The 27,548-nt window shown below is 39.2% G+C and overlaps 1 protein-coding gene across 2 annotated transcripts in view; it reads right to left on the bottom strand.

Moving 5' to 3' along the window:
- The window catches only part of sema3bl (sema domain, immunoglobulin domain (Ig), short basic domain, secreted, (semaphorin) 3bl), a 66,136-nt gene extending 39,086 nt beyond the window's left edge, over positions 1-27,050 (bottom strand). The window contains exons 1-2 of one of the 2 annotated variants that reach the window (XM_069693852.1): positions 26,599-27,050; positions 6,882-7,042 (exon numbers count right to left, since the gene is read on the bottom strand). In XM_069693852.1, the coding sequence (XP_069549953.1) occupies positions 6,882-7,042; positions 26,599-26,704 (267 nt within the window). In that variant the 5' untranslated portion in view covers positions 26,705-27,050. The remainder of the gene's footprint in view (positions 1-6,881; positions 7,043-26,598) is intronic. The other variant, XM_069693851.1, reaches the window with a different exon arrangement.
- Positions 27,051-27,548: the final 498 nt, after the last annotated feature.

Raw genomic sequence — 27,548 nt, 5'->3', positions numbered from 1 at the left:
ACTGAGTACCTGATATGGAAGTTGTTTGGTTGAATCGTTCTTTGAGCAACACTTTGCTTGTTTGCTAGGGACAGTAATAACATACCAAACAGAAACACGGGGAATCTTTGTGATGCTATGAAATCATTTGTATTTTTTCAAGACTATCTGGTGCCTAAAAAAACAAAAGAAAATATAATCATTTTAAACTCTCTTCTATTTTCAAGTCAAATTCTCACAGTATAGGTCCAAGATTGCCTGATTAGGAAAGTCCCAAAATCTTCCTCTCATTCTGCCAACTGAGTAAGAAGCGTAGATCTCAGATAAGCAATGAAATCAGGTTTGGACCAGGAACAATGAGGATAGTTTTTACACTGCTCTCTGCAAATGAAAAATGAAACCAAAATGCCACTGAAGAGGAAAGTGTGTCTCAGTTGGGCCTTAAATAATGTGTGTAATGCTGTAGTTTCATGCAGAAGACCAGCAGGTTTGTCTGAGACAATAAGTCTTTGTCTGGTCCAGGAAGAAACTGGCTTTGTTAGGGCTCACAGGGAGGATAGCAACCAGAGGGGAAAACAAACCGTTCTGACTTGCTTTTCTAGGTCTGACAGTGTTCACTGTGTATAAAGCACACGTACGTACGTGTGTGTGTGTGTGTGTGTGTGTGTGTGTGTGTGTGTGTGTGTGTGTGTGTGTGTGTGTGTGTGTGTGTGTGTGTGTGTGTGTGTGTGTGTGTGTGTGTGTGTGTGTGTGTGTGTGTGTGTGTGTGAAGGCTACTGTGGTGACTACAGGGTTCTTAAAGAGTGTGGAAGTAATGGAAGTAATGTAGAAAAATGGAGATGTAACTTAAGCTGAAAAGACAAGAGAATTTCTGTTTCTGGCTTGTTGGCTCCAAACTGAACCACAATCTCTTCCTTTTGCTCATACCACCCTGAATTTTGTATCGGCAGTAAAACTCTGAGACAGTTTATATCTCTTCTGTCATGATAAATTTGAAGTCATCACTGCCAACAGTGGACTAGTGGCTCCCACAGTTATAATTATGTGACACATTATTCATCTTAATTTGAAGCCCCGGATAAATAAGCAATGTGACACAGTAACATTGAAAAGCCTTTATTTCAATGTTAGTTCTGTATTTATTTTCCAAGACTTGAGTCCTTTACAAAAACAGTGTTACTATGGCAACTCAATAGTATGTGTAGCTGCTTTCCTATAAGAAAACATTCAGGAACTTACATTATATTTGTAATATTTGCAAGATACTTTTGTAATACCTTGAGTATAGTACTCCAAGAAAAAGTACTGAAGGGATCAATATGAGGAGTTGAAAGATTTTGTTTTCTTGCCAATACAAAAACAGACACCACTCTCTGGACAACAAATACAAAGCTAGCCAGCTAACAGGACTTATTGTATCTTATTATTTTAATTTGTACAAAAACTGAAGCGTATCAATGACAATTTGCTATTTTAATGTAATGCATTAGAGTATTTCTGGGCTGGGACTATTAAATTCCTGTATTTTCCACTGGTTCTAAAGCAACTGACCAAGAAATAGTCAGGCAAATTTTTGTGAGAAGTAAACAAACAAATTACTGAATGTGAATTGATAATTTATACAGACATATTTTGTCTAGGTTAGCTGTTTGCCCTTGTTTCCAGTTGTTTTTCCAGCTAAATTAGCAACTCTGAAAATAACCTTTCTGTACAATTAAACTGAAACACATTTTGAAGGAAACATAACAGCATCCAGATTATGTTTGCTATCGCTGTAAAAATGAAACATGGTAAATTAATTTATATATAAAATACTTTGATACTGAATGTATGTAATTGGCTTACATTAACTGACAAGATATTATTCTGCCACTATAAATTTCTGACCACAGCATGTTTCAAGTTCATGGTTATGTTTATGCACTCAGTACTTGGTTAAAGTTAGGAAATTATTTTCTTTAAAGTCCTAAGTGACCTGAGACACTGAATGGCACGAGTGTGGATGAGAACCCTGGTCTCTGATGTAAGATTTGAGTGCTATACGATGACTATCCACCCCAACCGAACCATTTTTTTTCTTAGGGACATTGTTGAACTTAACCAGTAAACCGTACAGCCATGAGAAGGACTTCTCATGGAACTCTTGACAAAATGGTAAACAAGAGAATTTCCATTCATGTCAACTTAAATTCCTATTCAGATCAAAATTTTAAGCGAAAAATAAAATTGAAATGGTAACTTAAGCCTGCTCTTTCAAAATGGACACCTTCAGACCCTCTGATTTGAGGGTCTGTCTTCATTCTACTTGTGGCTTGCAATGATGGAAATCCATTTGAAACAAGAGTTTGTGTCACGGCCGACTGAAATGAACATATTGGCCTCAGTTTAGATCTCTGAATCTATTTCTTTGGCTTGATCCTCGACTGATATGAATGTCTGTCTGTTGAAATGTCTGGCTCGCACTAAAGTCTGACCTAAAGCAGCTTATAGCTTGACAAATACTGATATACTATGAAATCAGTCCAGCGCAAAACCTGGCAGAGAAGGTCTTACAATCTTCCATCTATCATCAGATAGACTTAATGTGGCCGACCTCCACCAGCCACCCCTCTCTCTGCCTCTGTTTAAATGTTTCTTGTCATCGCTATGACTCTACCTCTTCAAAGTGCTCTTTCTTTGAGTCCACCTTCAAACATAATTAACACTGGTTATTTCTTTGATCTTTAAATTTAGAACAATGCCTCTTTGAGAGAGAAAATCAAGAGTTGGAAACTTCAAACGGAAACTTTTAACTTCCTCTGAAAATAAACAGGACCTTCAAAAGGGACAGTAGCTCCAGACAAACTCTTTAAGAGATCAGAGAATCCTGGACAGATAAACAGAACCAAATGGAGTCTAAAATAGATCAAAAATAATGTTTAGTTCAAATTATACCATTTGACTAATGACTCTGGACAACTGCCACAAGTTTCATCAAGCCCACATAGATTATGACAAATACATGCATCACTTTTATCATAATTCTGAAAAAAGAAATTAATTTAGTGGGCATGAATGTCACAATCAAAATAAACAGTTTCCCTTTTAAATTTATTTTTTTAATTGAAAGCCTGTAGCAAGATCAAGCTGCTGCACACTGATGTTGGTAGAGTTTGTTGCATTTCCATTTTGATCATCTCAGTTGCAATTTATGCACAAGATTACCTGTTGTTTTTGTCAGCTCAGTGTATAAACGCTGTATACAACAAGGCTAAAACTGCTTGATTAAAAATATTGGAATGAAACATTGTAAGAATTTCAGAAGAAAAAAGTTTGGTCCCCGGAGAAAAGGTTTAAATTTCAACACAACATTCCATTTTTCACACACGATTCGGCTCAGGCCAAAGAGATTCCTCTCGAGTTAAGCTATGTTAAGTGAGCTGGGCAAGTTGCCATCTCCAGACTCACTAAGGAAGCACATCACGCAAGATATACTGTGTGTAACCAAAACACTGAGCAAAATAAATCAGTTGCCTGAACGTGCCGAAACAAATGTCTCTGACAGCAGGCCACATTTCCAGGCCAAAAAAACAGGACTCAACATTTCATATACAACAATCAAAGACGGGATATTAAATACCAATCAGATGTGTTTATCTGTTAGCATGGAGAATGTGGAATATTTACTCCCTTACATTAAACATTTACATGCACTAAATCAGTATTTGTTTTATCTTTTTTTTCCCTGGGTAATTATTAGTAGGGTAAATTTTTCCACTTCCCAGATTTGATTCAGTCAGTACTAGATCCAGTTCTGGGCAGAAATACACTGGATGGACTGATTTATTGCCATCTAACTCCATTTTAACTAAAGCCTCATAACTTCTCCCTCCCATTACCACGCTGTTGGTCAGATTTTATAGTGGAAAGGGTGACAAACAAGCTTCTTATGCCAGATAGATATTGTGGTCTTTCATGGGTAAAGTTTGGGCTGCAAAATCATAATTTGGAGTAGCAGATTTAACAATGGCTGTTCTCGTCATTCAATTTATATATTTTCTATAATTTGTGGTCATTTAAATTCCAGAAAACTGATGAACTAGAGAAGTGGTATGGATGAAAGAAGAGTCACTTATTGAGCAGATAGTGATTTAATTCATTGTCTGATTTTAATCCCTTCCATAACATCATGATTAAAAAAAAACGTGTAATTCATCAGGATGCCTAAAAGCCTGTCTTCAGTTCTGAATGTAATGAGCAGAAATAAGAGTGCTGACTTTCCTCTCATCTCACTTCAAACTGAATACACTATTTCCCAAAATACTGAATTATTTCTTTAAAACACATCTGAACTCAAATCAACTCAAAGACAGTGAGGCTCTAAATTTTACAAAATGATGCAAAAATCAGCTGCGTATCGGTTGTCATGGCAACATTAACATTAGCATGCTTTCTTAGAGAGATAATCCACAATGTAAAACCAACACCATTTGAATTCATTAATTTATTCCAGTTCTGGTTTAAGGAGTATTTGGAAGATGTGTGTCAACTTGTAAACTTTTCTTTTATTGAAGTCACAATGGTTGGCTACAACACACACACGGGCATTAAACCTCAAACAGCTTACAGTGTCAGCAAGTGAGGTATGATCATGAGCCAAGTCAGAGCGCAGTGAAAGGAGGCTGAGCTAGAGATGAAGGAGAAATAGGAGGCGGATAAGGTGGGCGACATCTGGCTGGCTCCCTGTGTGCTTAAATTCCCCATTCAGCCATTCACTGTGTCTCTTTGACCCATGAATGAGCACAAGTACACGCACATTCACAGCCACACACTGACGCTCCTTGCTGAAGTGCTAATGCACACCGGGGACTTCAGTTTTTGAGATATTTTTGTTCAGTGCGTGTTAGAAACCAGTTTAAAGGAACACCAGAATACACTGGGCAGCCTACAGGAAAATAAAAAACATGAATACGTAAGCAGCACATTTTCCCCAAACCGTTCTTCAACAGAAACAAAAGTAGATGAAATCCTGGTTTAATTTAAACTCCCTCATTTCCCTGATGACAAAGTTTTCCAATAAAAACTTTCTGAAAGTTCATAAGATATAAATTAAAGGTATAATAACTCCCTTAGTCTACAAATGACATCGGTCTACTGTTCCACTGAATAAATTACATTAAATATGGATTACACTCTGATATGAGATACCCATTTTTCCATAATTGTTAACATACTGTATCTGATCATCTTAACTTCAACTGAGATGCCAAAGCACTGCCTTATAGTGAAATAAAAAGTGATTCTTCCCAAAAGTATCTTTATTTAAAGTGATAAAAAAAATATCTAATATAAAAGCTTTGAATTTGAAATGGTGATAGTTGTATTACAGCATTATTTCAGCCTCTTTTTATGACATCCTATCACACTAACCCATTCCCGTGAGCATGATATCGGGTAAACACCTAGAGGGAAAGTCATCAAATTTGGCACCAATGTTCACTTGGCATCAATGAGGAAGTGCTAAGATTTTGGTGGTCAAAGGTCAGAGGTCACAGTCACCATGACTGCACATCTTTCCCATTCTTGTGAAAGAGATATCTCAGGAACGCTTTGAGGAAATTTCTTAAAATTTGGCTCAAATGTTCACTTGGACTGAAGGATGTATTGAGTCGATTTTGGTACTCAGAGGTCAAGCTTAATATGACCTCATGTCTGTCCTATCCGTCAATTCCATTTTTGTGAATGCGATATATATTTGTCTCAAGGATTAAATGATTGCAATTTGGTGGTTGAAGGTAACTGTGACCTCACAACACATGTTTGTGGCCATAATTCAATTAAAGATATATTCATTATAGCAACATTTCAAACAAGTATCTCGGACGTAATGATTATTATTCTTTCCTGTCCATTATTTAACACCAAAACTGAGGAAAAGAAGGGGAGATTGTGACCACATTTATGACAGATATTAAATTGGTCACATTACTCTGTGGTGTCCATCTACAAATTATGCTGATTGTAGAGATCTTCTGTGCTGTCAGGATTGAAGTTGAACCATCCACATTTTAGAATTTATAGCTTTTTTTGTAGCAACATCTATATGGGTTTGGACAGATATGCTTGCAAACTACAACTTGAGTGGTGAGCCGAGCAGTAATTCTAGTTTCTCGTCAGACTCTCAAAGTTTGATAACTGTGGAAATCTGCGACACCTTTAACAAATCTGACGTCTTTCTGCTGTTACTCTCTCAGCATTACCACTGTGTTTAACAAGGTGACAAGTGCATTTACAGACTAAAGGAAAAATAGATGGTTTGATTTACGAGTAGCTCTATTTTACCGGCGTTCCTGCACCAGAAAGGGTACAAATGCTTTGGCAAGGAAGAGAGATGTAAGTATTCACTGAGGTTTGGGTTAGAAGAACTCTGTTTATAGTGCCAGAGCTTCAAGCAGATATACTGTGTGCAGAACATGTATAGGCCAGAACCTCTGGTGCGAAGTCACAAATTTACCCCAGAAAGCCGATGTAGGACCATTCCATCTTTAGCTTTTTTTTTTCTGAAATTTGCCCTTTGTTTAAGCTTTATTTAATATTTCCATCACTGTTTTCTGTTACTGTACAATGCAATAGTAATATAAAGTGAAATTGCTGTTCAGGTTTGAGTCACCATGTTTATGGCTGATTTATAACAAAGAGTACTTTAACAGATGTTCTGTAAAAAAGGAATTCTGTAAAATGGAACAAAATCCTGTACCTTTCTCTCCCAGTAATATATCATCCGATTGAAACCGCTTGCAGAATCACTGCAACTTGAATCTAAATGCAGTGATAAATGCAGACTGTACTGTAATTTTTACTATACATCAATCATCACAGCACAACACTTAAGATACATGTTTTACTGTGTAGAGAAACCTCACCTCTTTGGATTCACTGCTGGCAGGTCCCAGCAGGAGAGAGTACAGGACGTCTTTCCCTCCCAGGAAGAGGCGGTCACGGTACTCGTCCAGGAAGACGGCGGTGAGAGAGAGCTGGCCGTGATGACCGCTGAAGACAGATGACCTGTTGGTGGACTGCAGGTCTACAGAGAGAGAGAAGAAAAGGGAGGCGTTCAAAAAAACATACAGGAAATGCATGTGGGTGTGCCATTCCCAGAGGTTTTCCTGAATGAGATTCAGCACTGTAGCATCCTTTCTTGCATTAATTCCACTGATTGGCAGGTCAAGGGTTAATCATACTGTCCCTATCTTCACTATAATGAATAGACTTTAGACATTTTGTGGTGACTGAAGCAGTACAGATAACTTTTTACTACATGTCAACACCCCATGGCACAAAAATATTAAAAAATACTCCATAACACTCATTCATTTGCACTAAGCTTTTGTGAGAAAACAAGAACATATTCACTACTTCAGTATTTAAATGTAAGACCAGTGCAACATGTGATGAATCTTATTTTGATGTTGAGAGGTTATTTAACTGATTCTCACAAAGTTCCCAAATTACCTTTTTATATCCGTTTATAATCGGGTATATTTTAACATGTCTCATTTACTTTTGATCAAACTTTGAATTTTTCTCTTCATTCGTATAAAAACCCTGCGTCTCCTGTGAGAATCTCATTTTTGTTCCTCTGTATTTGTCTCACAACTCACTCCTGTTGCTGCTGCAAACACATTTAGGGATGCTCCCACAAAAATACTTACAGTACCAAAACAAAAGAAGGAAATGTGAAACATTAACTGGGTATGGTTGATTAAGTTTTAATTAAATGTAGCAAAAGCAGACAATAATTAATTCAACTAAAAGTAAAAAGTATCAAAGTAAGAAATCCACAGTGACCTGGCAGCAGCTTCAAAGGTTGATTCAATGACTCTGCAGGAGCAGTAGAGATTGGGTTGAATTCAAGTTCACCTAGACATGAGGTGTCTCCTCGCTTTCCCTAACAGACACACACACATATATATGAACAACCAATAGTACATAAACACAACCACAAGCTTATAGGTTCCCAGCCTCTCTGTCTCCCGCAGCCTTGACATTTCACAGAAACACTTCTTATTTCTGCCTCTCCTACTTTCTCTCTTCTCGTCCTGTCTAGTCATCTTCGTCACCGAGCTTCTTCCTCTCTCTCTGTCGAGGTAACGAGATGAGGAGAGAAATATGTCAGAAGATGTCATCGGTATGCCAAACTCTCGGCAGAGGAGTCCTTGGGCTGAATCAACTTTCCGTCTATCTCTCATCGCTCGTCTGTCATGCTCGTGCTTCCTCTCCCCCATTTTACTCTCGACCCAACATACACAGACTAGCATGCGCACGCACACACACACACACACACACACACACACACACACACACACACACACACACACACACACACACACACACACACACATACAGATAGAAACACACACGGTGAGAAAGTAAGCCTGAGTCACTCGCCACTCAACAAGGGCACCGAGTGAAGCACAAGGGCCCCATGTACCGGTGACACCTTGTCCATCACTGGGGAAATCGCGCACTCACACGCTCACACGCAGATATGCATGCACACGCATGCACACGCGCGCACACACACACAGTCGATGTGTTTTTATTAGAAATCTCAGTTTCTCACACTGCTAAGCTTAAACACATGTCTGAATACTTCTCACCATGGCTGCAAGTACAGATTATTTTCTTTATTCTATAATCCGTCATCTATTTGTTTTCTATTCTATTCTGTCATATATTTAATTTATTGTTTAAGCTGTAAAATGTCCAGAAATAGTCATAGCCAGAGGTGATGTCTTAATTTTGTCCAACAAATTCCAAAGACAATCAGTTTACAATGATATTAATCAATAACACTTTCTGTTAAATCATTTTAGAAATACAATACATCCGAAAAGTATTCAGAGCGCTTCACTTTTTCCACATTTTGTTATGTTACAGCCAAGATAACAAAGGAGTGGCTTTGGGACAACTCTGTGAATGTCCTTAAGTGGCCCAGCCAGAGCCGAGACTTAACTGGAGACTTAAACATCTCTGGAGAGATCTGAAAATGGCTGTGCACCAATGCTCCCCATCCAACCTGATGGAGCTTGAGAGGTCCATCAGAAGAATTGGAGAAACTGCCCAAGAATAGGTGTGCCAAGCTTGTAGCATCATACTCAAAAAGATTTGAGGCTGTAATTGCTGCCAAAGGTGCTTCAACAAAGTATTGAGCAAAGGCTGTGAATACTTATGGACGTGTTATATTTTCGTTCTTTATTTTTCATAGATTTGCAAAAAATTTAAAAAAATATATTTTCACATTGTCATTAAGGCGTATTGTGTGTAGAATTTTGAGGAACAAAAATTAATTCAATCCATTTTGGAATAAGGTTCTAATAACAAAATGTGGAAAAAGTGAAGCGCTCTGAATACTTTTCGGATGTACTGTATTCTTCAAGCACACAGCAGAAGACGCTGCAGTCAATCTGTCCTGATTTTCAGTCTTTGCTCTTCAGCCTGCAGGCAACAAACACACACACACACACACACACACACACACACACACACACACACACACACACACACACACACACACACACACACACACACACACACACAAATCCATTCAAACAACTTCACCCTCGATCAACCTATTTACCAGTGCAGATGGAACTTTTGCAGTGATGTAAGAAACCTTTGAACACTTGTCTTTTTTTTTTACTGCGTATGTAGATTCAGTAATCGGTTCTTTACAAGGATGAACTCCAGTGAAACACTGTCGGCCGGCCTCAGCGGACAGATGTTATTGAAACGAAAACTCTGGAGACAGTGATGAGGGAAATAGTTTTGTAAGAACGACTGGATATAAAACGTGAAAGCTGCTGGCAGGAGAATAACGAGAAGATACAGAAGTAGGAGGGCATCGGGGATATATGGCAGGGAGGGAGGGAGTTAGACAACGTCAGAGGAAGAAGTTGGAAGGAGAAGAGAGCGGAGTATCATGGCTTTTAGCAGCTGGTAAAAGTCAGAAAATAATGAGTAGGAAGAGAGACAGGCAGAGAAAGCTCCAAGACGGATAGTGAAGTGATGTCTGATTGGTTTGCCGGGACTGACAGTCCACAGGCAGTCAAAGAAATACGATGGAAAGACAAGAAGGAAGATAACCTTTAGACCTGCTTTACACTATATGCTGGAGATATGTGCCATTGATTTATACATTTTTATATCAGAAGTTGTATTTTCTCCGTGTAGTTTGATGATTCGTGTGGTTTTTAAAAATGAACATTTCACATAATGTTTTACCAACTTTTTTTTTTTTTTATAGAAAAGCAGATACAGGGACAATATTACACACCAACCAATACATTTATAAGTTCACTAACCAGTCTACAGTGACATGTGAAGCTGCAAATTTCTGCAAGAATTCAGTATTTGTCAGCGAACATGCCGACACCTCAGAGTATCTTCCGACGTTGACCGTCTGTCTCCACGAGTTTAACTTTTTCCAAGTAGCCCTGAGCCCTGAGTTGACCTCAAACTGGAGAGTGAGTGATGAAAAACCACAAGAGAGTGTGTGACAGTGAGTGTATGCTCATGGTGTGAGCCTAAGACCTTTAACAGATAAAGTCGGTATTGGGTTTAGAGCCAATGTTCACAGCACACCTCTTTGTTTTGACAGTGAAGATTGTGATGGATACTGGCTGGTTAACAGAGCAGAGTTATCTAACCTTTGTGAACCATGTGTATTTAAATCTGAAAATGAAGCTGAATGACAATTTAAAAGTTAGCAAGAGCAAAAGCAAACTCCAAATCAAGTCCATTACAACTTCTAGTTAGGACACAATAAATTCTAATTTTTCCCAGTATAATTGGTGAGGAATGTCAAATCAATAAAACACAAAGTGACTAAAAAAGGACAAATTCAAGATACTTTCAAGAACCCAGAGCCTGAATCTTAGTAATATGGTAATGATGGCATAGAAAAGTTCCCTTTTAACAGGAAGATACCCTGAGCAGAACCCACCTCACACAGGGAGACCCATCTGCTTGTGGACGGCCAGAGTTAGTGGGGTCGGAGGAGAGAGAATCCAAGGCAAGCATTTAAAAAATCCTAACTGTGTCGGGAACATATTTTTTATCTGCTCTTTCTTTAAGAACATCTTTTTGAAGTAGTGTCATGTAATATATGACGCAAGATCTTTGACGTAATGTCATGCTTGTGATGCTTGATATGTGGTCTCAAAATCACATGAAAAATCAAATAAAGACGCATCTCTCCCATAGATGTCGTTCAAATCAAACAACACAGTATGTTGACAAGCCATGCCATCTAGAACGACACTTATGTGTACTCTGATCTGACACAAGTGTTGACAATCAAAGTGGCTGCATCACTGTCTCAAAGCAAACACTATAGCTGAGGTTTGGTTGTGTTTAGCCGCAAAAACTTAGCGGGTCAGTTTGGTTCACATCGTGCTTTGGATTAACATAGTTTAACAGTCTTACATTTTGTTGACCCATTCCCCGAACCTCCTCCTTTGAGGCACTTTGTGGCTTTAAAGACATGTTAAACTATTCTGCCCTCGACAGACAAGAGTCATAGTTTCTATTGTCACTAGGGGACTTTGTTAGTTTAATATAAACATATAATTTTGGGGCATTTTCATAAATGACAATTTCCGCATGTACAGTTATTGTTGGAGTGAAACCACTTTGCCCCGGTGTTACAGCAGAGGGCAGCAGGAAGTGACTTAACGAGCATGTTGACAGATGATTTGATCACATTATGAAAATATTTTATGAAAGACTGAGTTCACTGAACTTTCATCCATAAATTGAATCAGTATTTATTGGATTCCCTCAGGTTTATCACTTTCTTTGTAGTTTCATTTACTTTCTGCTAAACATACACACACTCAGACCTGTAAGCACATTCCTCCTTTCTGCATTTGTATCTCATAAATCACTGACATTGCGCACATAAAATCTTTCTCAAACCTAAACAAGAATGCGAGCACATAAATACTACAGTGACACACACACACACACACACACACACACACACACACACACACACACACACACACACACACACACACACACACACACACACACACACACACACACACACAGAGGAAAGGTGAGCTAACAGCTTCCATCTGTAGCTTGTTATCACTCCACCAGCTCATCACCTCACTGTGGAAGTCACACCAGCATCTCACCTCTCATCAACCTCTCTCTCCTGCTGTCTATCCATCTGCACCTCTCCTCCATCTATCTGCTCAACCTCTCTCTGCTCTCCATCATGTCTCCTGTCCTATCCAACCTCAGCTTCCTCTCTGGTTGGGTTTCTTCTCTTGAAGTCCCTTTTAAACACTATATCCTCAGAGTCTGTCCATCTGTCTTCCTGTCTTTCCCACACTTTGCTACTTGATCTTACTCCCTCGTCTCTCTTTTTATCCATCTCCAGTCTGCTGACCATATATATATATCTACAGATTCCTGACAACATCCATGGCGAAAACATCTGTATTCAATGTGTATTATTTCCCTAAAGGCAGCTGGCTGATGCTGCATCGACAAACAGCAGACGGGCCAAACCAAAGCGACACGCGAGAGAGCATCTGGTTTCACTGTGTCAAACCTCAACTATGGTGTCTCACCCACGACAAAGACATGTATGCAATGATTTATTCTGAGATTTGTTGACATTGTCAGTGTTGTGCTCGGTTGGGCTGAGTCGTGCTCTGATGCCGGTCAGACCTAAGAGTCAGACGTGTGGACATTGTGATCTCATTCACTGCTGCCGTTTTGCATATTTTTGTTTGATCAGGGAGCTTACATGGTTCTTTCATCACCCGAGAACCAATGAAATGTAATCACACTTCTGAATAAAGACAAAAAGAACAGAACTAGTGTGATGAAACTGAGGACAGCGTCACTGTGGGAATACATTTTAAATTGGGTCCCAAGTCGGAGGTATGATCGACAAACTTTTATCTGCAGCTGTTTCTTCCATCATATTTTACAGCCTTTCTGTGTGGAGTTTTCAAAATCTCTTTTTGTCTGCGTAGATGTCCCTCTGGTGCTCTGACTTCTCCGACAGTCCAAAGACCCGTAGTTCATTGGATCTGGTGACTCTGCATGAAGAATTGAAGTCCTGGACCCATGCTTGCTGGGAGATGAATTTATGGACGATCTACCCGGGGACTCATAACGCTGCCAACATGGAGTTCTCCTTAAAGGAATCATCCGTCTTGTGGTCACATTGAGGTTGCTGGGCAACCAGCAGAGACTCAAAAAGTAACTACTCCAGGGAAAAAACCGCTTATTGCACATAACATCCATAAAGGCATGCTACTTTTGTTTTGGTTTTTTGGTTGTTTTTTTTTACAGATGAATCAAAGTTGCAGTCTTTATTGAGCTTAATGACGTGTTGGTTCAGCCTGTTCTCATTCTCAGGTTGTCACATGCTGCAGTTTTGTTAAAGCCTGTGGGTGTCTAGGAGATACGCATAAGGTGCCCTTTGATGTAGGTGCTATAAGCATACAATTTAAAGAAGGTAGTCAGTGAAAAATATAGAGGGTGAAAAAGTCTGGAAGAGGAAGTGAGGATCAAACACAGGACCTACACAGAGGACACTACTGTTCATGTCCATGTGAAAACAAAAGACAACTTGAATGAATTTAAAGAAACGTACACGAGTAAACCCATGTAACATGTATGACTTCCATAATGTACATAATTATATATATATATAATTGTGTATGTAACTTACATGGCATTTGTAACATAACACCTGTAAGTAATGTTCTTATTATCTTTTCATAAACCTGACCACATCGTTTAAATTTGTAGACCTAAGGCACCTTGTGCATCTCTCTGAGATCTCAGCAGACTTTGAAAAACCAGCAGTATTTAACATTCTGGGAATGGGAACCGGTTCACTGGTGGGCATCTAACTGGCAGCTTGAGAACCTGTAGTAGTATTTTTCAGATTATCAAACTCCACTTTTGATAACTACAATTATGTTGCTTTTTATGAGACACTGACATATGCAGCTACATCAGTTGTTTCAGTTCAGAGTAAAATAAAAGTTCAAATTACAACAGCCGAATGTGGGAATGACAATGAAAAGGGGTTTTCCTTTGTAAATCTATGTACAGCAGTGGATATATGTGGGACAGATTACTGTTTACAGTCATTTTCTCGCAGTGACAGAAAACAGGAATACACGTGTACTGTATAAGCAGCCTGTGTGTCTCACATGATATAGCTGTAAACAAATTGTCTATGTAAAGAATTTCTACAGTACATCTCAACATTTAAGTAGAAAACCACTGAGAAAAATAGATAAAGATGAAGTTCCGAATACTTTTTAAGCTGGCCAACACACATTATGATCCACGGCATCTCCAGTGGTGCAATGCTAAAAGATGGTGATGAATCCTGAACTGAAAGTTCATCGTTTGGTTTCCAGAAACAACGACTCAATCAGCATCAGTGTGTCCTCTAACCAGACACAGCGAACGGTCACAATGTGAAGTCTCTGGAGGCTCTTTTCATGACTGTATTTAGTGATAAAAGGATGATTGTTAAAAAAAAAAACTAAAATGGAGCCAAGAATTTCACTGGCAGTTTTAGAAACCAAAGTAAAGAAGAAGAAAAAGATTTACTGATAGTGGCAGTGAGTTAAAAAAATTTTTTTTAAAAAGTCTCTAATCTCATGCTGACATCTCTAATGTACAAATTGGGCACAGGCTGAGTGTAAGCTATGTTTGAACCTGCACGCATAAATGTAGGCACACACGCATACACGATAGCATCAGTGTTATTTTTGGCTGAGTGGGAGAGAGGGACACATCTGAAACCCATTAGACCTCCTGTAGTACAAAATACATCCAGAAACACACACAGACACACACAGACACACACCATTATTAATCAATAAGTCCCAGCTTCAGTCACATTGAAAACAAAACTTACTATCAGACTCTTCCTCTAAATATTGCTCCTTGATATCCAATTTTCAGGAGCTCGGACACACAAACACACATTCACAAACAAAGACTCATTACACCCGCTGACAGACTTCCCAGGGTATCATTAGATCTCAGCTGTATATTATTACAGAGCGCCAAATATTCCTGGAATCTGCTGCATGCGCATAAAGTAACCTCCTCCTTCTCCTCTTCATCCCTCTCTCTCAGGTCTCGTATTTCCTCTCATCCTTTACATTGAGCCTCCTTCTACCGTTCTTTGTGAGGTGTGTATCAGGGTTGGACAAATTACTTAAATTATGGATCTAAATGTCTTAATTTAAAAAAGTTTTTTTTAACAAATACTAAAAAAAAGAGATTATGCACAAAAGTTATTTTTACAGTGCTCTTGCATTTACTTTTAACTGTTTTTAATGTGTGACAATTCATTGTAGGATTTACTCTATAGCTGTCATGTCTGAACAGAGAGGGTGGTCATAAGGGCAGAAAAACTAAATGCTGAACACAATAAGTATATTAACTCCACTATGGAAAAATATTTTTCTTTACAAATGATCATTTGGAAATATGTCTCCAAGGCAACAACAGATATGTCAGGACAACCAACAGGATGAATTACGTTTCTCTGTCATGTATAAAAACAACAGCAGCAGATAAAGAAAGGCACAGCTGGAACCTCTTGAAGCACAGAGATAGTGGAATAGCAAAGTTCAGACCGACACAAATTTTATTATTAAACTATAAATATTGTCTTATCTTTTCTGATGTCATGTACATTAAACATCTGTTGTGTAGCTCATCCTCTGTTCTTCAGGTTTCTGACCTCAGAATAGTTTTGATAAAATATGCTATTTATCATTTGATAAAGTTGCACACAGACATATTCACAATAAGGTTTTTTGTTGCCACATGATTTCCCAGATATCTTTTTTATGCTTCTTAGAAAGTAATAATTTACAGCTATACGATCTCAACATATCTGTGCTTTGATTGTTTAAACTTTTGAGATACTGTACTGGCAGAAATACCACAGATAAGTCCTAACAGAGTTAATCCTGGGATTTCCTGCCAACCTGTCCCTGCTCCTCACCGAGATGTCCCGCACAGCTCGCACTGTAACACAGCCAGACGTGTGATCATGTGATAAAAACATGAGGAGTGAGATGAAGGAGGACACGCACAGCTGACCCTTTCATTTCACTCCATTTTCCATCCTTTTTCTGTCTTTCTTCATATCTCTCAAACGCACACGCACACGCTCTGACATATTCAAGCCATCTTCTCCCTCAGTTCGTCTCAGGATGCCTATTACTGTTCCTATTACCCAATCTTCCCTCTTGGGCCAATCAAAACACAGCGCAGGGTGTTACTTCATCACCCCCGATCCTCATCAACACTCACCCTCCGTGGCCTCCCCCTTCCTCCCTCATTTCATCATCTCTCCTCTTCCTCCCCTCATCTTCCACCCCTCCCTGACAGCCAGCTGCTTTCTCTGTATCCTTCTTTGTCTTTTGTCCACTTTCATCTCTTTTTCCTCCCATTTTGAATCCGCTTTAACTCCATTACTCAACGGCACCACACACTTCTCTCTTACTTTGTCTCTCTCATCCAAAATGATCTATAACAAACTCCACTTCACTTAACCTCAGCTTCCTTCTGTCCTTTTAATCTCACCGTTCTTTCTCAGAAATATGTTATTTTCCTTCCTCACATCAGACAAAACCAACGCAACATCTCTCCCTGATTTTCTCCTCGGACTTCAGTCTTTTAATTAATAACTTTACTCAAATCCCTCAATCCCTCGTTGCCTCATCTGAAGCCTCCAACTCTTTACGAGATTCTCTGTCACAAACACTTCAGACAAATCCCTGCTGGTCTCGCACACTTTCTGTTAACCGATGCAGTGAAATGTGGATTTCTGACATTTCTTTCTTGAGTTTAGTCAAATCTATTGATGGTTATAAAATTATGTTACTATTGTTTTTCTGACATTTAACAATAAGTCAGTTATTGGCTTTGTTATTCTTTGAAACATGTCCATGTTCAACTTTTTAAGCAATGACGAGCAAAGTTTCTGTGATGTAATTGCGGATAAATTGGTTAAGTGTATTGTATGAAATATAAACAAATTCAGCGCAAAAGAAAATCGAAATTACATTTAAAACATAAAAAAAAAAAAATCAAGAAACAAGTTGGTTTGCTTTGTTTCAGTAAAAAAAGGAAAATATGTGGTTTTAAGTATAGACAAAATAAAATGCTGAATGTTAGACAGCTGGTTGCCCTCAATGTCAGTGACAAGCACATCGATGCATTCACACATGCACACACTCTCTCCTATGGTATGAGTTAACTGATGTTTGCATGTTCGTCAGCTGCTGTTTAATTGACACATCAGTCCACAGTAGAGTCTGTTATCCTCGGCTCCTTTTATCAGCAGCTCCAGTGGAACTAATTGATTGCTACAAGAGAGGGTGTGTTTGTTTCTGTTGCAGGGGTGCAGCATGTCCAAGTGTGTGGAACATTTAATGTCCCCCATCCTACATTAAAGAGGGTCCCATCACCCTGCCCGGTTTCTTGCTCACTTTGCATTGGCTTGGGGCCAAAACGCCAAATGGTACGACACTGCAGTGACATGACAAGACAAAAGGAACCCTCTCTGGTTTTTGAAAAGCTCTTTTCTGCTCTACTTTTTGTAGGTTTGATTTCTGCACCAAGGTCCAGCTGTAGATCTTTAACTCCTGATAATTCTTTAATGTCTCCAGTGAAAAAATATGCGAGCAGAGCCGACATTGTTTATCAATCTGAGCCAGCAAAAACGAGCAGAGGAGGGATGTTTCTTCTTCAAGCTGGAACAGCAAGACTCACCATAAAACACTGGCAAGGCATCTGTCATTTCAGCACCACAACCCAGCATGCACTTGGCTGTCGGTGACATTTAGGACGAGGCCAAATTCAACATTAGTCCAAGTGACAACACAGTTTTCACTGTGATTTGTTGAAAGCATTAAAAGCTTTGGGTGGACGTGTGCTGCAGATGGCCATGTAAGTAACATGGACTTTCTGTTTAATTCATGTGCACAGGTTTTCGGTGTTTGCTGCTGTCAGATTATTTAAACACTTGTGGCATTCTTTTTCAATCCACATGGGTGAGCACATTACACTGCACCACTGGCAGCATCAGATTTCACAAACAATTGTCAGCCACAAACTGAGATCAATTTCTATAGGACTCTGTCAAGAGATGTTATTATGTGAGTCCAGGACTTGTGCAGGTTTTTAACATTTTCAAAACAAAACAAAATTCTACAAAGAAAAGCTTTTAATTTTTTTTTTTTTTATCAAATTAAAGACTCTACCAATACTGGCTTTAAAACAGCAGCTGAAAATTTACATCTTCAGACTATCAAGGCCAAGATGATTGTAAAATCTATCGAATATACCTTTTTAGACTTAAGAGGTGCTTCCCAAAAGCTCTGTGACGGTAGACCAAATCTAAAGGTTGTATGTAGATTAATAGGCATCTTCTAACCAATTGTAGAGCGGTAAGAGAAAATTAAAAAAGCGCTGCATCCGATGAGAAAAACCAAAAATGATTTAAGTTTTTATTGTTTTGGTTATTTTTAAAGTCTATTTTGTATTATGGAGGTGTTCAAGTTACATTTGATTTCAAAGACAGACGCTAATAAAAAAAAAAAACAACTAACAATTCATTTGTACAGTCTTTGCGCTCTACTTTTGATACATGACACAGCTTAAAGATGTTAAATAAGCGAACTGACTTTAAAGTGTATTCAGCCTTTTCAGCTCCACAGACACACCGTCATTAAGAAGCTCTTTTGACTTTGTTGAGTGCTGCTTTAGCAAACACGTGTTCCTAAAAAAATGCTCTTAGGAAACTTCTTAACTTCTACGACCAATCGTTATCAGGAAACAAGGCCCAAACTAGCGCTGGATCAGACCTCTGGAGGACTGCAGGGAGAGAAGCCGCTGAGTGTCTTCAGTCTTCAGGGTGTGGCAGAGTGGAGACAGATTGGGTAAATAGTTTCTCAGGACTTGAACCCCCCTTGGTGAAGGTCTACTGCTGCGATTTGTACAATGCTCATGTTAAAATAACCATCGCCATTGAGGTTGGTTTTGGCTAGCCCCTCTGAACACACACACACACACACACACACACACACACACACACACACACACACACACACACACACACACACACACACACACACACACTTGCATCCACTCCTTCTTTAACACACTAATAACAGTAGAGAACCATAAAGATTTCACAAAGGAAAGAGATACAGGATACTCCCGCTGTGTGCACAAGGCACACATAGACACACACATAGACACACACATATCTCCCATAACTCCCTGCGTGTAAGTGGAGTACTTAGTAATCTACATGACAGATGGTCAAAGGCACATTGTTGGGACTTGAACCCTCAACCTTTGCTTCTGAAAGGGACCAGTGTCTCTCAGGCTTCAGGTTAGCTCCCCTCTTCCTTTTATCCATCTATCTGTCATTCTTCCACTGTTCTCATTTTTCCCTCCACTCTTTCAACCTTCTGTCTTTTCCTTCCCTTTTCATTTTCTCAGGCCCTCTCTTCATCCATTTATCTCTCTCCACCGTCATGACCTTTGTATCTGTACTCCTTTGGTATTTCCATCTTGTCGAATGCACCCCTTTTTTCTCCTCTTCCTCATTCACCCTCTTTCACTTTCTTTTACGTTTTCTCTCCACATTCACAGATCGTTCATTCATCACCTCCCTCTTTCTTTCCACTTCTTTGAAATTCATTGATGTTTCCTTCTCTTTCATGGACATTCCTCGCTTCGATTCATCTTTCAGCTCGTTGATTCCTGCCAGCTTTAGGGGTGCATGTTCTAATTCACGATGCAGTCCTGGTCCATGTAGGGGCTGTGCTCACTGACCTTTCAGGGTATCAATGCACTGTTTATCTGGACATGATTTGCAGCAAGGCTTTATCCATTTGAATGTAGCAAGGATTTATTAGGGACAAACCAGGGTGTTAAGACTTATCTGTTCGTAGGTGTTTATCCAGTGTTAGTACAGTCTTAAAATGTATACTTTGTGCAATGGATTTCTGCAGAGCTGTATCTTAAAAATGTACAAGGCCCCATGTTAACATATACAGTCACCTAAACTCATGGGTGATGACTTTTTAAACAAAAAACCTACTTAGCTTCACCTGACCTGACTGTTATCGGACTATTGAATAGGTGGTTATCATCACACATCTGTCCCATTGGCATATAAATAAATATGTGTGAGGACTAGACTCAGCGATGGATTAATAAATGTTTGGAATTGTAAGAGGAACTCGCTTACAATAAAACTACTGAGCCCATGTTCATTGTAAATCAACAGATCACGAAGCACAATGGTGTCAAACATTAATGGGTTTTAATAATTTTTTTGACAACATTGGAGGATTTTGTAACAGAGAAATAGTTGAGGATCAGTTTGGTAAATTTGTGCCATTTGTTAATTTAATATATCAGGAAACTTTTTAGGGTTTTATTACATGATTAAATTCCCATTCAGTTTAAATACTAAAACTGAAACTAAATCTACTACTGTAAATCGCAATGACAGTTCAATATTAATGCAGCACAGAACAGCTGCTGGCATCTGTTTGAAATACCAACGGCTTTAAAATTTTACATCTGTAGAACTTCATGGTTACTTTATTATGAAATTACTTGTAACTGTCAGCCAAGTTGAATTTTTTTCACACAACATTGTTAAAACAAAATAATTTACGTTCCTTGGAAATATTCTTAATACATTAATACATAAATAAAATTCAGCTTATAACTGCATATAACAGACACCTGCTTCTACTTATGTTGATGGAAAAAACACACTTGAAATTATAAACCTGTTTGAGGTTCATTTGAAGTCTAATCTACCGTATAATGAGCCGTAACTAATTTCCTTCATAAGCAAGAAAAACAGCAGTCAAGGTTGTTTTTTGCTTTTTTTAAATCAGCATCACACGTTGTGGTTAAATCCCAAACAGAAACATATCAAGGAAAGATTTGTTTTCAGATAGGATTTCTGACTCACTTCTATTTTCTTTTCCTGAGTCTCCTTCTGGTGGTTTCTCTGTCTTTTTCTTGCTTTCTTTCTTTTTTCTTACACCGTCATTTTTTTCTTTTTCCTCAAACATCCCAACCATCTTCTCTCTTGTCACGACAGCTTCCCTTCCATCTGTGCTTTCTGATCTGGCCCTGTGTTTATCTCCAGCTGCACATTTCTCACACATTCGCTGTCAATTCTTTCTACCCCTGTTGCTAATTCCTCCATCTGTGTCTTGACTGTGATCTTGCCAGGTCGCCATCTGAAGGCCGTCACGAGAGATGCTGTTGACACGCCACAAAAGTGACACCTTGAGACACACAGATGTCTACATCAGATGCAATCGCTCTCTCTTTGAGACTCTCACAGTCACACACGGTTAACTTCAAACACACACACACACACACACACACACACACACACACACACACACACACACACACACACACACACACACACACACACTGCAGCAGCTCAGTACACACAGATGTTTACATCAGAAGAAATATGGCTCTTTTTTGTGCACAGATTTGCACTTGCTACACACCCACAAACACACACCAATGCTTCACAGATCCAAAAAGCCTAACCAAAAACACCTCACCACACACAGATAACTACATCCAACATAGTGTCTTTGTTTCTCACAGACTTTTTTGATCATCCGTCACATCATGCTTATGGTGTCAGAAACGTGTTGTGCGTTTTCTCTGTCAGCAGGTCTACATACCACCCAGAAAACCTCTCAAGGTGTCTCTGCAGCCTGCAAACTAAATATGGCTGATTGTCATGGATGGGAGGAAGCACTTTTTGCCACTTTCATTACAGCATGTATTAAAACATTGAGTAAAGAAAAAGACATTTCCTGTGTATGACAAGTCTTACAATAGAAAAACATCGTCAAAAAAAGCCTTATTAACATGACAGCCCAGTATCGTGACAAAGCATGTATTTCACCCGCCAATCCAATAGAGGGCAGTGTGTCAGTTCAGCGTGACAAGTAGACAAACATGTGGCGGCGGTTTTTTTTAAACAAAATACAAATGTGTAAATGTTAGAGTATTGGGAGGCAGGTTGGGGGGGGGGCGGTTGGACAAAGCATGGATGTTACCTCAAATTATGAATGATTCTGATTGACTGGCGGATGCGGATTAACTTTTAGTATCTGGACACCTGCTGTATGATGCAGGTGCCTGTTTACAGTTCTTAAATAATCTGCGAGTACTAAACTGTGGGTAAGCAAAGTGTCATCGAAATGATCTGAGCTGAGTGAAGAATCTTTTAAAAATGTGATAACATTAGGGCATTTTGTTAGCAAGTGGCCATGATAATAGTGTGACGATACTCTCCAAACTTGTTCTGTGAAAGCGATAGCAGGTAGCACCATGTGTAATCCATCATGTTAGCTTTTATCCCTCACATGATACACACTATTCAGTCAATGAGAATAAATATAATTTATATAACTCTATGCCATGAACTTATCATTAAAATGTATAATTAAAACACTTTAAATACATTCATATTAAGTTCAGTGGATAATTTTGGGGCAGAAAAAATTGTCACTAGCATTTAGAATTCCTTCCATCGTTCCAAGTTTAAGAGCTTATCAAATTGTTCTACTTTTGTAACAAAGGTAGATTTTTTTAGCTGATATCAATAAAGGATTACAACTTTCACCTGCATCTAAACTTTCTTTTCAGGCTGTTTCCTACATTTTCCATCACCTAATAAACTATCTAAACTATTGTTCATGTTCTGTAAACTTACATTCTTGGCTATCGAGCCTGCAGCTATAGACTATATGTTAACCTTTTACACACACATTTAAAATTTAAACACATGTCAACCATTACTAAAACACTCAAATTTCGCAAACCTTCTCAGCTTCCCAATATTTAATCGAGCTCAGGCTTATATACATCCTAATAAAAAAAATAGCATGCCTGACAAGCCAGTTGGCGAAAACCTTCAAGTTTCTCTCTTTTGTTTCCTTTTCTGGGATTTAGATCAGGACAGAGGCCTGCGAGCACTTCATCTGAACTTGAAAACATTTAAAAAAAAAACAGCAGGATGAAGTAGGACGATCACGGTGAATGAGCTATTCCATGACGCAGGGCGGGAGAGATGGACAGAGGACGGAGACTGAAAGGAGCTGAAGGATGAAAAGGATGGGAGACGCCCTACATTCCATCAGCTGCCGGGGCTCCATCTGACTCCCGGTGACAGATTACCCAACTCCACCTAAGAACAACTAACACCCGTCTGGATGGAAGCATCTGGGCAATGCCAACTGAGAAAACAAACTGATTAAAGTACAGGCTATACCAAAAACAAACAGAACCCCTCACTCTGAGAACTCATGCAATTTGATCAAAACACGATGCTGATGGGAGCGTTTGTTTTCAAGTGCCCCCCTCTGTGTTAAGCCAGACAAAGTGAATATTGTATTAGACAGAGTGTGTGAGTCTAAAGAAAGTCATAGTGTGTGTGTGTGTGTGTGTGTGTGTGTGTGTGTGTGTGTGTGTGTGTGTGTGTGTGTGTGTGTGTGTGTGTGTGTGTGTGTGCGCACAAACATATGCAGAGAATTCAGATGAATAAAAGAAGCAGGCAGATTGAAGGGAGAGAGGAGGACAAATGAAAGACATACGGAGACAGAGAGAGAAAGACAGAGAGATGCATGATGGGAGGTTTGTATAGATGCTTGGCAGAGAGCTGGGAGTGCAGCCAACACTCCCTCCACCACACACACAATGCACACACGACATATCTCGACGCTTCAATGTCACCTCACGACACACACGGACACACACAGACACACACAGACACATCTGTACTCTCGCAGCTCAAAGCTTAAATCACAAGTTAGGTTTTGAAAAAACTAGCACCTTTTTTCTAAGAATGTTATTTGTAAATAAATAGAGTCATAAGAATGTGAATTAAATAAGAACAACAATGATTGTATGTCATGTAAATGTAAAAAAAAAAGTGTTTTAAACTGATTTTAGCTCATTTTTTACATAAGTATTCAAACTTAGTTTTAAAATTCAACAAATCTGTGGTGTTTGAAGTAAATGAGAGAAGAGAAGAGAAGAGAAGAGAAGAGAAGAGAAGAGAAGAGAAGAGAAGAGAAGAGAAGAGAAGAGAAGAGAAGAGAAGAGAAGAGAAGAGAAGAGAAGAGAAGAGAAGAGAAGAGAAGAGAAGAGAAGAGAAGAGAAGAGAAGAGAAGAGAAGAGAAGAGAAGGAAAACAAGTGCTTCAGTTTCTGAGGTAAAAATGGTCGTCTTCCTGCTTGAACTTCTACCCACTAATTGATTGAAATGAAATAATGACAGCCTTCCCTGTAACCAATTTACCTCAACATCCTCCTGGGAGTACAAACACCCTCTGGGCTTCTGTGGGCTACAATGAGAGAAGATGACTGATGGAGGAAGAGACAGTTAAACGGAGGAGAAAGAAAGATGTGAGGAGAAAGAAATTAGACTAAAGAGTGAACAGATGAGACACACAGAAGGGTATGGAAAGATTTACTGGTGGAAGACAGACAAGGAAAGGGAAAGACCCGAATCAAAGGGGGAAATTATGTAAAGGAGGGTAAACTGTGGGGTCAAATTTGAGGTAATTTAGACAGGAAGCGAGGAACTGGTGGGTCATGAATGAGAATCTTATAGGCAGAGTTCTCCCACACTCCTCAATGTGCTCACAGAAAGAGAGTTGAGTGTTTTTTGATGGCATGTAGAGAGGAAAATTGGTTTTATATGGTGCCGTTTGTGATCAAAGTGAAGAAATGGGAAAAAGAGGCTTTTAACGCCATGACTCACGATGTGGGGCACTGCTTTTTCCACTTCTCGTGTTTGTTCAACATCAGAGGTTCATCCACTCTGCTTCAACTTCTAATATGTGATGCAGGATATCCTAAATTTGTTCTGTTAGAGACCAAAAATATCACCCAGTGAACTCTGTAAGGTTATCAGCCACGGCCCTAAAAATGCATTGAACTTTGGTTTATCCTCTGAGGAGAATGAATGTCCTCGGATGATTTTATGAGGATTTGTTTGATGGATTTTGATATTACTTGTGCACAAATGGAAAATGCTGTCTTAACAGTAGCACAAGCAAAAGAAAGTAAATGTAAATGTTCCTCAGAGAAACATCTAAATCAAATTTCAGTTTTGTGACAAGGAGTCTGAAAATATCATGCTCCAGATCAACCTACCAACATTTCAAATGTTAAGCATTTTTACTAGCTGGGTAAAAGCAAATGTGAAGTTTAAAAGCTTTAGTTTTACCAGATATGAAGAAAGTTTACAAAGAAAGCTCAGCTTTTCACAATTTCTTCTTTGTTGTTGTTTTCTGTTGTCCTAAAGCCTCAATATCCAACAATCCTTTCCATGTATTCTCTCTCATGGTCCCCCCTGAACAGGATTTATTTCCAGTCCAGCCAGCAGGAAGACCATTAAAGCTCATAGGGTGACTTTTCTCCTGAAAGCTGAACAGGAGGAAATCCTGTGTGATATCTCACGCTGATGGTGATTGCAGAACCACAGCGGCCTGAGTGAAACGAAACAATGGCAACAACACAGTCAACATCACACACACACACACACACACACACACACACACACACACACACACACACACACACACACACACACACACACACACACACACACACACACAGCCTTATTATCATTAAACTTGAATGAGTCAGGGCCAACAACAGGGTTTAGAATAGAGTGGGGAGAGGAGAGAGGACATGTAAATAGGCTGAAAAAAAATACTGTATATGGCTATGTTTCAGTTTCAGAAAGATATGATGTTATTAAACGTGTGTCATTATCCTTTATTTAGAGTATAACAGCAGAACTTTTAGTTTAAATCATAAAAGGTCATGAACGAGGACTGAACAATCTGAACCTTGTGTAACACAAAAAAAATCCACCTCTCCAGGACAATAGCAGCGATTTCCATTTCTCCAGTGCTGATAACAATTTAAGAGGATAATTATGTAACATCCTTCCACAGTGTTTCGTCGCGGTTGCCGTTCCAAATTAACTTAAATAATGAGACGAAGGCACCCCGGTGTATCTCACCACAGAGATGAACCTCAGCAAAAAGCTCTTCTGGCTGCGCGCCCCGCCTGCACGGAGAATCTGTTTAAACCAGGAAACCTGAAAATGAATGCATGTGCGTCTCCTTAAAACACATAAACCAACCAAACAGTAGCCAAAACAGCGAGTTTAATGTTTCCAGCTTGGACCACCGCGAAGAGAAGTGAGAAAAATGCACAATAAAAAAAAAAAATAAATAAAATAAAAAAAAGAGGTGGGTGTTAAGTTGAAATGTTAACAGGAGAGAGAAGAAACTGATTGGAAAGAGAAAACTCCAAATAAATATGACACACGTGACAGTCAAGAATACCAATTAATGCCACCTGCGGACAAGCACGCGCACACAAAAAAATGATAGATAGATAGATAGATAGATAGATAGATAGATAGATAGATAGATAGATAGATAGATAGATAGATAGATAGATAGATAGATTACCTTTGTATGTCAGTCTCAGTCGTGGTACATTTAACTTGCTTGCAGAGGCAGTGGCGACAAGCAGCGCAACAATAATCATGTTGAAGAACGGTGTAAATCCCTTCATTCTGCTGAGGAGATGTCTTCCCGCTTTTCACTGATTAGGAATCTATAAATGGCAACAATCACACGCAATATTCCCGAAGATTTTTTTTTTTGGGGGGGGGGGGGGTGAGAGGGGGATAACAGTTTGATCCTTCTTCTCACAATGCCGGCATTTGCGTTTTCAGGTAATTTCCCGAAGCGCGTAAAGCGTGTCTCAGACCGAGCAGCTGGGAGTCCTCTCCGCGGGGTGACAGCCACTCTGCTCACGGGCTGGTAGGGAGATTCACTGACTAAAGGCTTCAGCAGTTCACTTCCAGCAGCTGCCCAACAGAAGTCTGTTTTAGGCAGAGAGTGAGGGGATACCACGCCTTACAGCAGAGAGAGAGAGAGAGAGAGAGAGAAACAGAAAGAGGGAGCAGTAGCTCCGAGTGACCTGCCCCTCCTTTACACAGTAGACTGCGCTCTCCAAACCAAAGCGCACCTGGAGGTTCGTTCCCGCGGATGATTTATAGCCCGATTTCATCATGTAGATATTTCATCATGAGAAGTAAAGTGCTTTCAGCAGCATTATGTTGCAGAGAAAAACTTTTTTAGAGGCTACAATAAAAATAAATCCACACTAATCCTATCACAAGCCTTTTTAGCACATTATAATTTCGTTATGATGGGTTCAAGGTAAACTCGTGATAAACTGTAGAATATTCCTTGCTCAAAAATAAACACGGTTCCCAATTTCTAGAAGTGTCTAAAAAAAATGTTTTTTGTATTTTGGGTGAACTGGCCCTTTAGATGTGGATTTGTGGGAGCAATAAGAGAGGAAGGACATCAATAATCCCACAGATTGGTGGGCTGTAAGAATGATAAAA

The sequence above is a fragment of the Brachyistius frenatus genome, unplaced genomic scaffold (assembly GCF_029030835.1).
Source record: "Brachyistius frenatus isolate BFR_SWC_R1_liver_20210118 unplaced genomic scaffold, ASM2903083v1 Contig_16, whole genome shotgun sequence".
NCBI classification, from domain to species: Eukaryota; Metazoa; Chordata; class Actinopteri; family Embiotocidae; genus Brachyistius; species Brachyistius frenatus.
The sequence above is the reverse complement of the archived record's forward strand: the minus strand, read 5'-3'. Positions and strand labels throughout refer to the sequence as shown.